Here is a 14,994-nt window from a genome sequence, read left to right as displayed (position 1 = left end):
GTTGACGCACCGGATCATCGTTTGAATGGCTGAGCGTAGTGAGAAAATAATGCGTCTGAGTCTCTCTTTTGCAATCACTGTTTGGTTATTTAAGTACTTCCTGATACGATTTTATCGCATTAAGTTAGAAGAGCACGCTGAATTCGACGAGACTATTTCCAGTCAACGAACAAACGAAGAGGCCTTTCTGAGTAAGGCTTGCGCGGCTGCAATCGGTAGAATACTTGAGACTCACGAGTGCGGCGAGAAGCCGGACGGATTGGCTCTTGGAGAGGGATGACTGGAAGATGAAGGTAGACATTCGAGCGTAAAGCGGACGAGAAGGAGGCGACGAAAGATATGCACAAGTGGTGGAGAGAAAAAAAATAATCTAAGAGTTTATAAAGCTTGAAGCGAAAGGAGATGTAGAGAATCTTCCATGTTTATATTACCTGTGAATCTATTTACTTTATAATTAATTATTTATAATTAAACAAGAACAAGTAATTAAATGAATGTCGCAATTACTATTTTATTTATATTTATGCTAAAAATATATTAATTTTTTCTTTAATATTTTCTACACGTATCATTTACGTATATATGCGTTTTTCTTTTTAATATCGCGTTACTCGTCTAAAGCAACACAAAAAATGCAAGAAAATAGTTGGATGCATCGAAGGTAATTGGCGAAATGTTGAACCAGCAAAGGATATCGAAAACAGAAAGTGTTTTCATTGAGTTTACTCGACAACGCAGGCCATTCGTTACGTTTTGACATTATCCAATGTATCACAGAAAGGAACTGTGTATTATTCTGTTAGTTTGTGCCATGCGAAAGCTCTAACAACGGACTAGCTTTTGCCTTTGTTTTCAACGCCATTTAGCCATTCTTTTTCTTTGCTGTTATATGCAACGTACTTGAATCAGATGGATATTGTTATCTATCTGCTTCGAAAATACGATGTTACGTATATTATTTTAGCAGTAATATCAATTCTCCTTCACTTTTAGTATTGTGATAAAAAGAATTTATCTTTTCACTTTATTATTTTTTCTATATTATTATTAATTAAAACATTATATATATATATATATATATATATAAATATTATTCTTGAATATTGATATTTTTTTATTAACATTTAATAACTATAATTGTAACTGTTAATTATGCAATCTATTTTTTCATTTCTTACATTTGAAGTAAACATAATATTTTCTCATATAATTTAACAAGAATAAAAATATATTTTTATATATTTACTTCATTTCTCGCGAGCAAAGTAATTTAAGTAGTTGCAGAGTAATTTGAACATTTCATAGTATATTATATATAGTTTGTGAAAAATTAAATTGTGTACTTTTCAAAAGGTTCAAAGCAAATGGCAAAGTATATGATCGTCTGTATATGCCGTCACGTACAATATTTTTTTATCTATTTTTCTTTGTTGCCAGATTTCGCTGTCATTTCTTGTCACATCTTCCATTCGTTTTGCTTGTCGTCTTTTCTTGCCTGAATACCGCGCAACAATCCTCACCTAACTCAAGCACAACCGTAGCTAAGACGAGCGAGGCAATCCTGTCATTCGAGGTAGTCGCACTATTGCGATCTCCTTGCCGATCCCGAGCATCGACATTTCGATGGCAAAACCACCCCGCTATTTACTCCGCCACCACTTTCCTTGATCGCCGGATGCACATTCCGATTTGGTTTACAACTTTCGATGTGACTGAACGAGAGACGAACTTTAAGTGGATTGCGCGCGGTATAGCAGCGTATGACTATAGGTATATATATGGAAGCGAAGACACAAAATCGTAAGAAATTACGATGTATTTATTGAGCTATATCCTTGAAATGCGTACTAAGATGTATGACTAGAAGCAAGCGTTTAAAAGAGATATCGGGACATTTATAGACCATGAATTCAAAATCAAATGACTTTTGCTGCATAATCTTTCATCGCGATACTTCTTTTTCATACGCAATATATATGAGCTTGCGTTTAACGACTCGGACCATATTATATTTTCCTTTAATCGCGCTTTCGATCATTGTTGAACATAATTTAATCGTAGCGAAGAATCTCAGAACACTTATACTATTCATATTCTATCTTACCTGAAACAGGGCGACTCGTAAAACGACCGGAAAGAAACCTTGGCTGTGAAAGCATCTACATTGAGAAAGAGCAGAAAGAGATATTTCGTCGAAATCGCATGAGGATTGCGAATGTACTGCCGCGAAGTAGAGAACAGTGGAATTGGCAGATCGATAACCCGAGGGTTAATGTTGGATAATTCGACCGGGACAGATTGTCCGGAATCCCGTGGGTCCGGCGCCGCCGGAAGATAATTTCGGAGAGAGACACTTCGATAGGATTGTCTCGACTTTTGACAAATGGCTCCACGTGAACGTCTTATAGTCGGCGTCGTTCTCATTCGCGATGACGCAGTGACTGATGATCTCGTGTGCACGTCACTTTTCTGCTGCTATATTATTCGATTAGGATAGAGCGCGATTTCCAATTACTGAGACATCTCTCAGTTTTTAGCGCGTACGTCGTTCATTGAATATTACCGCGTATTCCTGAATCGTTCTTAGATTGATATTATTGTTACAATTATTATTGCCCAGCGCGTTTTATGATTTACATCATATGTTTACTATTGACATAAGCTATTGTCGACAAACAATTTTTAAATATTAATTGATATTACAATATTTACATTTTGCGAAAAATATTCTTTTATTAGATATCGATCTTAAATCGATGATAAATGTTTTAGAACAATTTTCCATATCATATCGACGTTCACCGTGAAAACGACGCGTAAAACTTTTAATCAGAATGCAATGTTTGTTTTACGACCGATTGGTGCGTGTGGATATAATCAGGCGTAATAAATTTCTAATTGATCAATAAACGGATATGTCCGCATAATCGCGATATATACCGGCATACGAGACATCACTCTGCGACAGCTTTCTACGGCAGAATAAACACAACATAATGTTTCGCAGCGACACAATGTCGCCATGGTGAAAAACGAATGTTCGGCGTTCCAGCCAGAGATTCGAGCCGCCATACATACATAGTACCGTCCGTGTTTTCGTTCAATCCTATTCTCCATTTTTCTTCCTCACCCTCGTACGTATATATAGACCCCGCGACTGCCCTCTTCACCCCAAATGTTGCCGGAAGTTCTGCCACCGTTCGCCTCTTCCTCCGCATGTCACATACCAAAGAAAAGCGTACGAGGCGTTTGATATCTGCGGCGCAACTCCGTTATCGCGCGATGACGACGAAAACGGCAATGCCTTGTCGAGAAACGAAAAATCCGAAAAATACTCCGGAATCTATCGGAATCTTTTACGCCAGCAAACTAACGCTTCGCTCGCTATTTCTTCCGTTTCTACTTGCGAACGAGTCTCGGGCGAGCCTCGGGTCGATAACGCTGGGCTATGCTTGTCACCCGATAGCTGTATAGCCGTACTTCCGGCCGCGTCGGCAGAATCGTAAACTAGAGGAGCATCGCGTGGCATTATCTCGATCCGGTTCATTAACATAGCCAACCGAATGGACTCGCCAAATCGTACCTGGGCAACTTACGCTCTCCTTTTATGCGCGATAAATTGTATCCTGGCGAAGCACTTCGATTGGAAGGAGCCAGACGCTGGTAATCTCGGAGCTTGCCTTAAAACTCTAGCGGCGGCACGACTTTCAGATGAGAAAGTATATTCTTCTTTTTCGTTGCCGTCGCGCATCGCTGCGAAAGAGAAGCGATGTTACGCTAGATGGGCGAGACTATGTAAAACAGCACGGAATAAACTTTCCCATTGCTTTTAACATATGCTTGACTATGTAGCAGAATACGATTAAATAGGTGCTCGATTGCTTCAACAATGTACCTTCGATTCTCTCTTTTCCTTCCCTTACATACAATATTCTAATATACTCTTTCAAATTCTTGATTGTGCTTTTTACTATGCCGTGCTTGCAGAAATAATTTATAGGGATATATATATATATATATATATATCTCTAAATTTTCTCTATCTATCTATAAAATGTAGATTTACATAAAAAGAGATCTAAAAATTAATAATAAAAATGCTCGAGTATCGATAAAATAAATATTGTCTTTACTGGAACAAAGAAAGAATATTGAAATTTTTCGTTCGAGATGTTTTCATTTTTTTTTTTTTTTTTTACGAAATTACTAATACAAGACTAACATTCCGTATATGTGTTTGCATTTACACGATATTTGTGTTTTTTTCTATGCAAAAAATATTATATTCTTTTAATAGTTTGGCTGAATGTTGACTATTAATATTCTCCTCCTCCAACTATTCTTCTGATCTTTCTTGCTGCGACTCGACAAGATTCTCACGCTTATCGAATCGCGCATCGCAGATGTGAACTAACGGAGGCTGGAAACCAGTGATTTTGTTCATTTACATGGTCTACTTTTCGCTCGTGCAGCACGATCCACCTTATATTGTCCCGTCGCGTTCCTCCTTGCCCGCGTGTCCTCTTTTCTGATACAAATCATTTTGCGCTTGAAACTATAGCTGTCACGAAGAAATTTAATTTTCATTGGTCAGCAGAGTTTGGTGAATGCCCGCGGCCATTATGTGTTCAAACTCTTGATCGTTGTTAACAGAATGTATAATCTATGGGCAGCTTAGTTATGTACATGTATGAAATATCGATTGTTAGTTATTGTTGCGTTGCTATCATAAGCTAATCACGTATACGAATTTCAAATTCGAAGCATTTCATTTTGAAATTGCATGTTACTTTGCAAATAAATATAAAGATACTCAGTAATGCTACATTTCTTATTGTTATATTGTCATAAAAAGAAAATGAATTTCTTGAATGTGTATGCGTGTTTTTGTCCGAGGAATTATTAAATATAATATTCTAACAAAATGTGATGTTTATTTTTATTTCGATGTTTTAGACAATTTAGACTAAATGTAAAATCAAATTGTCTGTGTGTTTACTGTAATTTGATTTAAATAATCGTTCGCAATAACAAAAAATAATTATACTAGTATTTTTTTTATTATATTTTATATTTCAAAATATAGATATATATTTGAAAAGAGCAAAAATTATTAATCGCATTATAAAACATTAGATAAATTATTTATCATAAAAGACACTTGGTAATATATGTGTGAATACATTTACCAATTTATTTCCACTATATCTTTGTTGAAGAAATAATTATTCTTTTATATTTCCTGCATCGAAAGATGGAGTGAATATTTCTTTGGAATAATTTGATTAATAGATTTGTCGAACTGATTAGTCTGTGATTAACAATACGCTTGTTAAGAATTTACTATATATATATATATATGAAAATAATTCGCCAAATGACGGATGGTTTATTATTGTTAACGGCGATTTTCTGGGCGCACTGCCACAGGCAATAACTACTTTCTCATCGCAAATCTTTCCTCTGCCTGCGCGAGTCATCCCAAGGACCTTTCTTACGTAGGAATCTAATGTCGGCGGAATCCAATGTTGTATCTTATATCCTGGCGGAAAGTTACACATACCATGAAGGGCCGTGAAGAATCCGTATGTGAAAGAAAAACAACAATTTTCGTTATAAAATGAGTTTATTTTCTCTGTACCATATATGCTATGTACAACGTGTGTGTTACGGTACTGACATATACGACGTTTGAAGAAAGATATGTCTTGATAATGTAGAAAAAAAAAATGGAAATTAATTAGAAACACGCACGCATTACGTTTAACGTCAGCGGAGTGATTCGTTAAATTACATAGCAGTTTCAGTGCGTGGCTGGTGTGACGGGTGTATTATTAAAACGGTAGTTAGTATGCCGGTTGTGTATGGGCAGGGAAAAAAATAGGCGTGATAGGGTACGAGTATTCTTGAAGGGCAATATACGTTAACGTAAGAAATAAATAAGCGATTAATGCTGGTGCGCGGATATAACATATAAGGACGCTCGCGATCGTCGGGTAAGTTCTGTACGTGACGTATGTGTTCACGAATGAAAATGGTTTAATTTAGCAAGAGGCGACGCGCACTCTCAGCATCAACAGGACGGCAAGGGGAAGAGGAGGGAGGGGTGGGGGTGAAAGGGGGGAATGGAAGGCGAATGGATGGCGGGGAAAAAGGGAAAACGAAAGAATGAATACAAGGGGATGGGGGATGGAAAGGAAGATGTATAAGACGTAGAAAAAGCAGAAATACACGCTTGTCATGGTACAGAACAGACTCGAGCTTCTCGAGCTTACGACGGAGCAGGCGCGCACCTCAGGCTCGAGGACAAGCACCGACATCTCTACAAACTCGTGGATACTCTTGATAAAAAGTACGTGGTATAAACATAATCCTCATTAAGATGGGGGGCGATAAGGGCGGAGGGATGAGGAAGGGACGGAAGGAGATGAAGAAGAAGCGAGTGGTAGGCAGAAACGCAGACGACGACGCCGATCGCGTTGAATTGCTCGCGGCTACCCGAATCGGCCATTCGGGATTGCAGGCGCAGGTTGATATCATCGAGAGAAGTGATCGTCCTCGAGCCCAATATTATCTTTCCTTCGCAATTGCCTTTCGCGGTCTCGATCTCATAGCGCCAAGACCGCGGGCGCGTTAACTTAATCTTAATTATGTTATTATATTGATGAAACATGATTGCTCCTTTTACGTTCATCGTATACGCATTAAATGTAAGACAATTAATTAATTAATGATAATCCTTATACTCTTCGCGTACTCGGCAGTTTCCATTGAGTTGAATCAAACGTCAGAGCGAGCGGGCATGGCGCGCATGCCGCGCACATACAGTTCGATCAAGTCGATGAAAAGTGCTCACACATTCGTTATCGTGTTATACTCGAAACGCTTGTTGTCTACGAGGTGACGCGAGAAAATCTTGCACATCTTCGCCCATGAAGAGTAATGACTTAGGATCTATTCCAGCAAGTTTCCGCATTTTACACCAGAGACAACTTGATCTGTTTTCGCATTCGGCGTCTCTAGTCCGGAGACCGCTTCTCGCAGGCGAGGCGAAGAATTGTCAGATTTTTCTTGCGTCACTCCATATATACGCTCATACATATATACGTTGTTTGAAATTACATCGCTAAAGCGTTGCGCGGAGCGACCGCACGCGCACGTTTGCGCCTCGAGTGCCTTCTTCACGCACGCATCAGCGCAGTGCGCGCGTTCGCGCGCGCAACACCACGTTTGAGAAATTACGTTCGTACAAAAATATCGTCGAACATGTATAAAATTGGCTCTACCCTCTCACCACAAGCAGGTTGGATATACTACTGCAGCGTTAGCGCAAAAATTCTTAAACATAAATCCATATAATTCAAGGGTTATCTTTCAAAAAAGTAAAAATGACAAAAGATAAAATCGCGTTATGCGCGTCGCATCACTTACCGTACGCGTAGGCACCTTCGTTGGCATGTTTTTATCATCGTATATGTATACGTGTGTATATATATTTATATCTATCTATATATATATATATATATATATATATATATTTTATATCTATATATTTACTTGTATTTATATATTTATATCAAGCGGATTACGCGTAGAAGCAGCAGTTGAAGCGGAAAGGAAGTTATCGAGCAATCCTTAGTCGCATCCGCGACTAAGAGCGATGCGAACATCGGCGTTACAGCCGTAATGCGAAAGTAATTAAACCGCACTTGGCGAAAATATACCGGAAAAACGCTGGTCGCGCTTGTGTTTTCTGCATTTCAATTATTGCCTTGCGTGCTTCGCGGAATCAATGGTGCTTGATTTAAGGGTCGAAATTCCATTTGGTTCGGCATCCACGCGCTCTCGTGCAAACAGGCAAAGCCTAGCAATATCCACAGCAATTAGATCCAATAATTAAAGCGTGCACTGGAATTCCGGATGGACAAAACATACGCGCAATCTCTGTCATTGTGCATCCTTTTTCGTTCAATTTTCGCTATTGTCGTTGCTTTAGCGACCGCTAAACGTTAATAGTGAGTTACACGTGCGGCAAACGTTACACGTCACTATTACATATAGTTATTACATACGATGAATATTGTCTTGCTTGCATCAAAAAGTTTTTCGAATCCTAAATTGATTTTAAATACGATTATTTCAGCATCTAACAAATCGAGTTTCTATTAAATGACATTATCGCGCGTAAGATAAAGTTTTGTTGCGTGTAAGCATATGATCGTTATTTGCATACATAACGGTTTCGATGCATATGAATAAAAGCAAAGTCCGAGGTACGCGAATCTTCACCATGCCATAAGTAAACGTCAAACATCAGAACAATCCAAAGTTCGGTTAACCGTAATGCAAACACTTCAGAACGATTGGAAGCTTTCATTTCGTCTCTCTCATGCCCCATGTTTGTCTTAACGAGTGTATTTTAATCCTCAAGTTTCTCAATTAATCCGATCTCTCTGAGCCCGTTTTGTGTGCCTTGGTGAAATCGATAAGGCCCCGCTGGCATAGTTATTCGATTTGTATTGCTCTATTTTATAATGCATTACACGCACTGTCGATAACATTTATTCCGCTTTACATATTTTGAAGCAAGATAAAATCTGAATCTGGGTATGGCAAAATTAATCAGTTATTGTCACGAAATCTAAAACGTTAAAGCATAAATTAGTAATCTGTATCTCGCATATCACTTATTAATTTTTAGAAATATTTTATATTATTTAAAAACTGATATTTTTTCTCTATTTTTTTTTTGTTTTTCAACTTGCCGCAAAAGTAACGCGAATTTGACAAATACATTTTATTTGCGGTTTATATATAGAAAATATACAATAACTGTTACGAACTGGATTTTTCTGTGTTTGACATTATCGATGCGGTATTGTCCTTTCGAATTTTCTCTCAAGATATCCGGCGATAAAATGGCGGACCAATAGAGCGCATTATTCTGTTGCTTACCAGTGCGTAATCTCTAATCATAGTACGAAGAAAATTCTTCCAACCGTATCAAGCAAACAATTTTTGATAGCCTTTCCCAAGCCAAGTAGGCCAATCTAGATTGATAAGCTCATGTGTTGCGATGTAAATTAACCTGGCCGCTACGGGATGACTAAGGATAAGGGATATGGCTAAGGTTAAGTCGGAAATCGAGGTTACATGGCTTCAGTATGTGTTCAGATCTCTCCTGATCTGTTCTCATCCGCCTCTCCTCCCTACTCTTCGCTTACCGCTCCCTACCTCCTCGAGATTTCGCCATCAAGAGATCCTAGATTCAACCTTCCGCCAAACCCTTTGCGCGCGTACCTTCTACCTCTCTTCACCGAGCTCACCACGTTTTGATCCTACCGTTTCTCGTTCCGTTTCACTCCCTTCTCCCTCTTTCATCCCCGTGCTTAACTCGCCGCCCGATCTCCTCGTCGCAATGTCCTACTCTACACGTCTGCATAATCATCCCTAATTCCCAATGCTAATTAGAGGCCAACACCGGTTGCCTATCCGACATAGCGAATACATGTCGGTCTCCATCATCTGTGGAGCCACAATGTACTGAGAGATATCTCGCATCACGTTACTTCGCGAAAAGAAGAGGTGGTGAAAGCGCATTGTGAGGGCAAGGCAAAGCGAAGAGGAAAGAGCAGCAAGGAAAGGATGATGGTACACGTGGGCGTAAGAAACCGACCAAACTCGCGCGCGAAATCGATTACTCTCTTCGCGGCTGAATTTTTGCACCGTTACATTATCAACTAGTTATCGAGGGAAGAGGTGTGGCGAGATCGCCACTTTTATCACGGAACAAAGTAAGAAATCGATTTAGCCACGGCGCGAGGCGTGTGATTCTCGGTATGCCGTCCACAATCAGATACGGATTAAGTATCGACGCGATATTACGAGACGTTTCCTCTTTCTCTTCTTCTTCTTTTTCCTCTATCGTGCCCATTCAATCTGCTTCTAAGAAACGTCTCCCCTTAGACGGCGTCGACTTTCGTTGAACCGGGGTACGCATACGCACGAAGATCGCTTAAACATTGAACGTCATGTTAATTAAAGGTTGCCGGTACGGATCGTAATTGCAGTCTTGCTCCTTCTACGAAATAACCGGCCGCATCAAAGGCAGGACGACGAGATTGATGATACATTCGGTACGATTCGTTACACCGCGACCTTGGTTAGGTATATTGATCGGGAAACACTGATATTTGTGTCTCAATAAGCGACAGATAGCAAGTAATCAAGCGCAATTGTGCTAATTATTTCGTTCGGTAATTCCACCGGCATTATTAGCACGTGTGCATATGCGAATGTATATAATTGCGTTGCTCCACCCGGGAAGATGAGCGTAGAAACAACTTCAATTAAATGATATCACGAAATTGATCGATTTTCTTATGTTATCAGCTGCGTAGAAATGAAGTTTGAATAAGAAAAGAATATGCATATGTAATAAAGTATCTAAAATAAAAATGTGTGGATACAAAAATTCATACAAATGGGCAGATCATTTTCTTCTCTCTTGTTTCTGATCGAGACGATCAGTTTCTCTACTTGAACAGACTCTATGATTCGCCCATCTCTAATTGGAATTAGTTGAATGCTTCTGCAAAGCTTCCACCCGACTACAAGATAAGCGTGAGCGGTAAAGGGCATACTTCGCTAAAAGTAACATATATTGGCTTCAACACGGTAGAAGTTTGACATGTATGATATATATATATATTGCAAAATAGCGAATTTCCGTCCGAATTCCGGAGAAAGATTTAAACTGGGCTGTGAAAGTGATTATCTGCTGATCGCTTTCGAGAATTGTGACACGCGCGCGTGAATCTCCCCGGGACTTGAATTTAAAAAGCTCACGTTCACGTGCGAAGAGTCAGCCCAAGATTCGTAATAGCGATTTTTACGCAGGAAGACGAGATTGACGATTGATATCGGATGGGAGGAAAAATCATTCAGAAGCGACGTCCAGAGTATCCGGCATCGTACAACTTACAAAGACTGTCGGTGCGCCCTGGCATGGAATGCATTCCGGGCACGGATACAGAGACCGAGAGCGCTTCCTGATGCTTCAGCATCTGTCGGCGTCGTTGCCAGGTAAAGGTCCATGCCGCTATGATGGCAATCTGGGCGACAAGGAAGACCGTGCCGGCAATGATGGCCTCGCCCAGGTTGATGCACATGCCCATCGTCGATGATATGTCCTCGCTTTCGATGAAAACGGTGTCCCTCGTCGCGGAGGCATTCGATAACTTACCGTCACGCTCGAAGCCGAACTTGTCCGTGATCTGAATAGACTGCACCAAAAGGAGATCCTCGCGGCTCTGGGAAACGGCGCCAGTGGAACGACGGCGGCGGCGTCTACCGAAGGAGATCACCGAGCGTAACTCGCCAGTCGTCTCCTCCTGATCGCATTGCACGGGCTCGCAGGTCGGCATACACGGAGTGACCAGAGCGCGGAATTGCACCACTTCCGAACTCGGGAACTTGAAGGCGTCGAAATGCGACAGCAATATCTGTAATTGAAGTACAGAGAAATAAAAAGATAAGCGGCTTAAGAATTTTCTTGGCAAAGTTTACACGAATGAAAAAAGATTATCTCTGCATATACATATACCAAGCCAAAAATATTATTTTCTTAACAGACTTCAAGAACGAAGCAAATGAAGATGTTTTATAATTTTATGAATACGAGAGATCACTAAATAAAAAAAAGAAAAAAAAATTCAGTTATACGGAATACAAATTTATGTTTCAGATTATTTAAATTAATTGAACTCGCACGCAGTTTCAGTAAACGAATTTATTTACGAAAAACTTTTTATAAAAGATATTATATCTAAATAATTTTTTGATAAAATAAGTGAAATTCTCTCTGTTAGTAATAATGATCCGTAAATGAACATCATAAGCTTTGCTTCTAATTTTTGGCACACAATGCAGTGAATACATTTCACAGGAGTAGGAGAGATCTCTCGATACGTGGAATGTAATAAAACGAACTTCCTCGTACTATCGGAGTCTTTTTCGACGGATTGCAAGTCACGTAACCAATTGTTTCACGCCGTTACCTGTCGTTCGGATAATACATAAACACCTGTGCCGAATGGCTGTTCGAAACGCAACGATTTCGCCTTTCGAGGGGGGAGGGACGCTTTTACCGAGCTGGCGTACCGTTAACAAACTACAGCCTACTATTATGAGATTTGCGGCACGTCTCCTCGTCACTTCTTCTCTTTCGCCGCTCTTTATTATCTTGGTAGCTGCGTGTACAATTTTGCGCGGTTTTTTCATTGTGCGAAAGAAACAAATTAAAGTGCCATCAAGCGCCTATATCAACTGAGAGAAGTGTTTACGTCGGAGATTCCGAAATGTCAAATTTTTTCCTAACTTTTTTTTTCACCATGTTAGGAACTGCCCAACAACAACAAGCGTAATCAACGCAGTCGCGAAGCGCGAATATTTTCCCTTTTTTTTATCCCTTTTTTTATTTCGCACACTCGTAATTCATACGCGACGTCGGTGCCGTCGACTCAACTAAGCTATGTCTAAGCATTAATTCTGAAATTCCGGCATGGGCGGTCGTTCGCTCGCAGGATTCAGCATGGATGCGGAATAATCTTATCCATATGTCGCTCCTGTACAAATTTTTAACTGTATCACGAAAGTCTCGCGAACGACGTGATTTCATTCACGATGACGAGTCGTAAACACGCGGGCAGTGCGAGAAAAAAAAGCAAAACAAAAGCTTTTACAAAAGAAGAATTGTATAAATACAGAATGCGGATGTGTATGAGGGATACGCGTAACTCGGCGGGCGTCGGCCGTCACACGCAATATGCGTAAGAAATAATTGCTTCAAACTGGTTTTTCACGGCAGCTGCATCGAATTTTTTTGCTCTTTATTAGGTAAGGCCATATAACGGCAATTACACGCGATTATGACATGAAAAACAGTTCAAGTACCCGCTTTTACGCGCGCCATTAGAGCGCGCATATATCCGCTCTGGCAAATGGCGCAACCAAGCGCATTGCTGCAATTCCTATTTTCTCGCGACAAGCGGACCTATCCGTTAAAATCTTTTTTATTCGTGTACATCCTATTGCAGTTATGCATTACGCGAAAAAAGTTTTTTTGTTGTCGTTTTTTGATATTGCGATAGTTGGAATTGATCTGCGGGTATCTAAGAAGTATATATTATCCGTAATCTTTTGTAAAACGAACATATAATAATCGCTCGTGTTTGCTCGTTACTTGTCGTTCGTGAAATAAGCTCGCGATAATCGCTTCACCGAGAAACAGCGGACGTAATATATTCATGGCAATCGCCGTTGTACGTATATAACGTGCATCATTGATTTCTCTTCATTCAGATCATTTGCAAGGCCGCGATGTCAAGCTGCCCGACGCGTTCCTCCCAATCCATTCTCCTCTTGAAACTGTGAAAGGCTGGGGTACGCAGGGTTAGCGCCACGCTCCTCATGTACACGTCGAAAACTGGTTTCTGCGGCGCATTACCAAGTTCATCGTATTTACACACCGAGCACGTATATTATCGGCGGGAAGTAAGACATTAAAATATGCTTCGTTCCACGTACAGCTTCATTTAGCCGTTTCTTTGCCCGCGCTGCGCGTCTAGTGGAACGAGCGGAACTTTATTAACCCAACGTCATCCCGCGCAGAAAGAGTAGCGGAAGGTCCATTCCTCTCCGCGGGGGAAAAGCGAGAGCGAGCGGCTGCATCCGAAGCGGGGAGAAGAAGAGCGTAAAAGCGGATCGAAGGGGAAGATAGAGGGGAATAGAAAAGCCCGGGGACGCGAATCCGCGAGGGAGAAAAAGATAGAAAATACGTGGCTAGACGCCGCGAAAAGAAACATGGGTTGTATCCGCGGCATCTGGTACGCGCCGACGATAAGTCTCCTTCAGCGGGAACGACGATGGGAAAGGACGACTGGAGGGGGTGAGGCAGGGGGAGAGGGGCCGTCATAAATGTACCGCCGCGGCAGATCAGTCAGATCGTAAGGATCGCGCCCGCGCTTTTACGGCGCGGCTCAACCTGATCCTCCTGTCTGCTTTATAAGTCGGCCGCGGGCTCTTCCTCTCTCCCCTCCCCCACCCCACCCCGCCATCCTCCTCCTTTCTTCATCTTCCTTATTCTTCCGGTTAGTCCTAACACACGTAGGTATGCGTTTCCGTACGAGCTTACGTACACAGATGTGTGGCGTGTGGCGGTTGAGAAATGTTTCCAATTTCACTCAAACCGGTTGTGAAATGAAAGAGAGCCTCGTAGCGCGGCCTGGTTACGTGACGGACATACCGGAAAACCGAACTTTTGGCAAATACTGGTTAGAGCCGGGACGCAATGCTGCAGCACCCCACGGAGATGCCGCTTCGCGCGCTTCCTCTGACACCGATCATTTCTCTTTCCGCGCGTTTTCGATCTAGGATTAATAAAATCCAGCGGCGATGTGCCGATATTGTTCTTCGCGACGCGTTTATTGCAGGATTTTTCACATTTATGCACAGACAATTATTTTTCATCTATATAGGAAATTATATTAACGGCATGAACAATTAGATTCTGTATATATATATATATATATATATATATATATATATATATATATATATATATATAGGAAACTATATATGTGTGAGGATTTTTTTTTTTTTTACTAGTAGAATAGAAATTCACAGAAAGAGCTTATGATTTTATATCTTTGATCATTAAACAGATGGATTCACAAATAATACATTACATGATAGAATTTATATATGGAGATAAGAATGTTTTCTAACAAATAAATTGGATAAAAGTTTTTGATTTCTTACATTTGCAAAATTTATCTAATAAAATCGAGACATTAGATTTTATACATTCTCATTAAAATTTAACATCATTCCATATTTAACTTTCCAATTTGATAGCTTTCAATGCATTAATTAATTTATGTGTACGAAGAATTGTGCATTAATCACGATATTAATTCTTAGGTAATTTATTAT

General features: G+C 40.3%; 2 protein-coding genes across 5 annotated transcripts in view; one reads left to right on the top strand and one right to left on the bottom strand.

The window, feature by feature from the left end:
• The window catches only part of LOC126859341 (autophagy-related protein 16-1), a 382,369-nt gene that overhangs the window by 148,002 nt on the left and 219,373 nt on the right, over positions 1-14,994 (top strand). The window lies entirely within an intron of this gene.
• Positions 9,729-14,994, bottom strand: part of LOC126859335 (uncharacterized) — a 164,164-nt gene continuing 158,898 nt past the window's right edge. For both annotated transcript variants that reach the window (XM_050610471.1, XM_050610472.1), the window contains one exon: positions 9,729-11,504. In XM_050610471.1, coding sequence (XP_050466428.1) covers positions 10,944-11,504 — 561 coding nt within the window. In that variant the 3' untranslated portion in view covers positions 9,729-10,943. The remainder of the gene's footprint in view (positions 11,505-14,994) is intronic.

Source organism: Cataglyphis hispanica, chromosome 3 (genome assembly GCF_021464435.1).
Source record: "Cataglyphis hispanica isolate Lineage 1 chromosome 3, ULB_Chis1_1.0, whole genome shotgun sequence".
Lineage (NCBI taxonomy): Eukaryota > Metazoa > Arthropoda > Insecta > Hymenoptera > Formicidae > Cataglyphis > Cataglyphis hispanica.
Note: the sequence above shows the minus strand (reverse complement) of the source record. Positions and strands in the feature narration are given on the sequence as shown.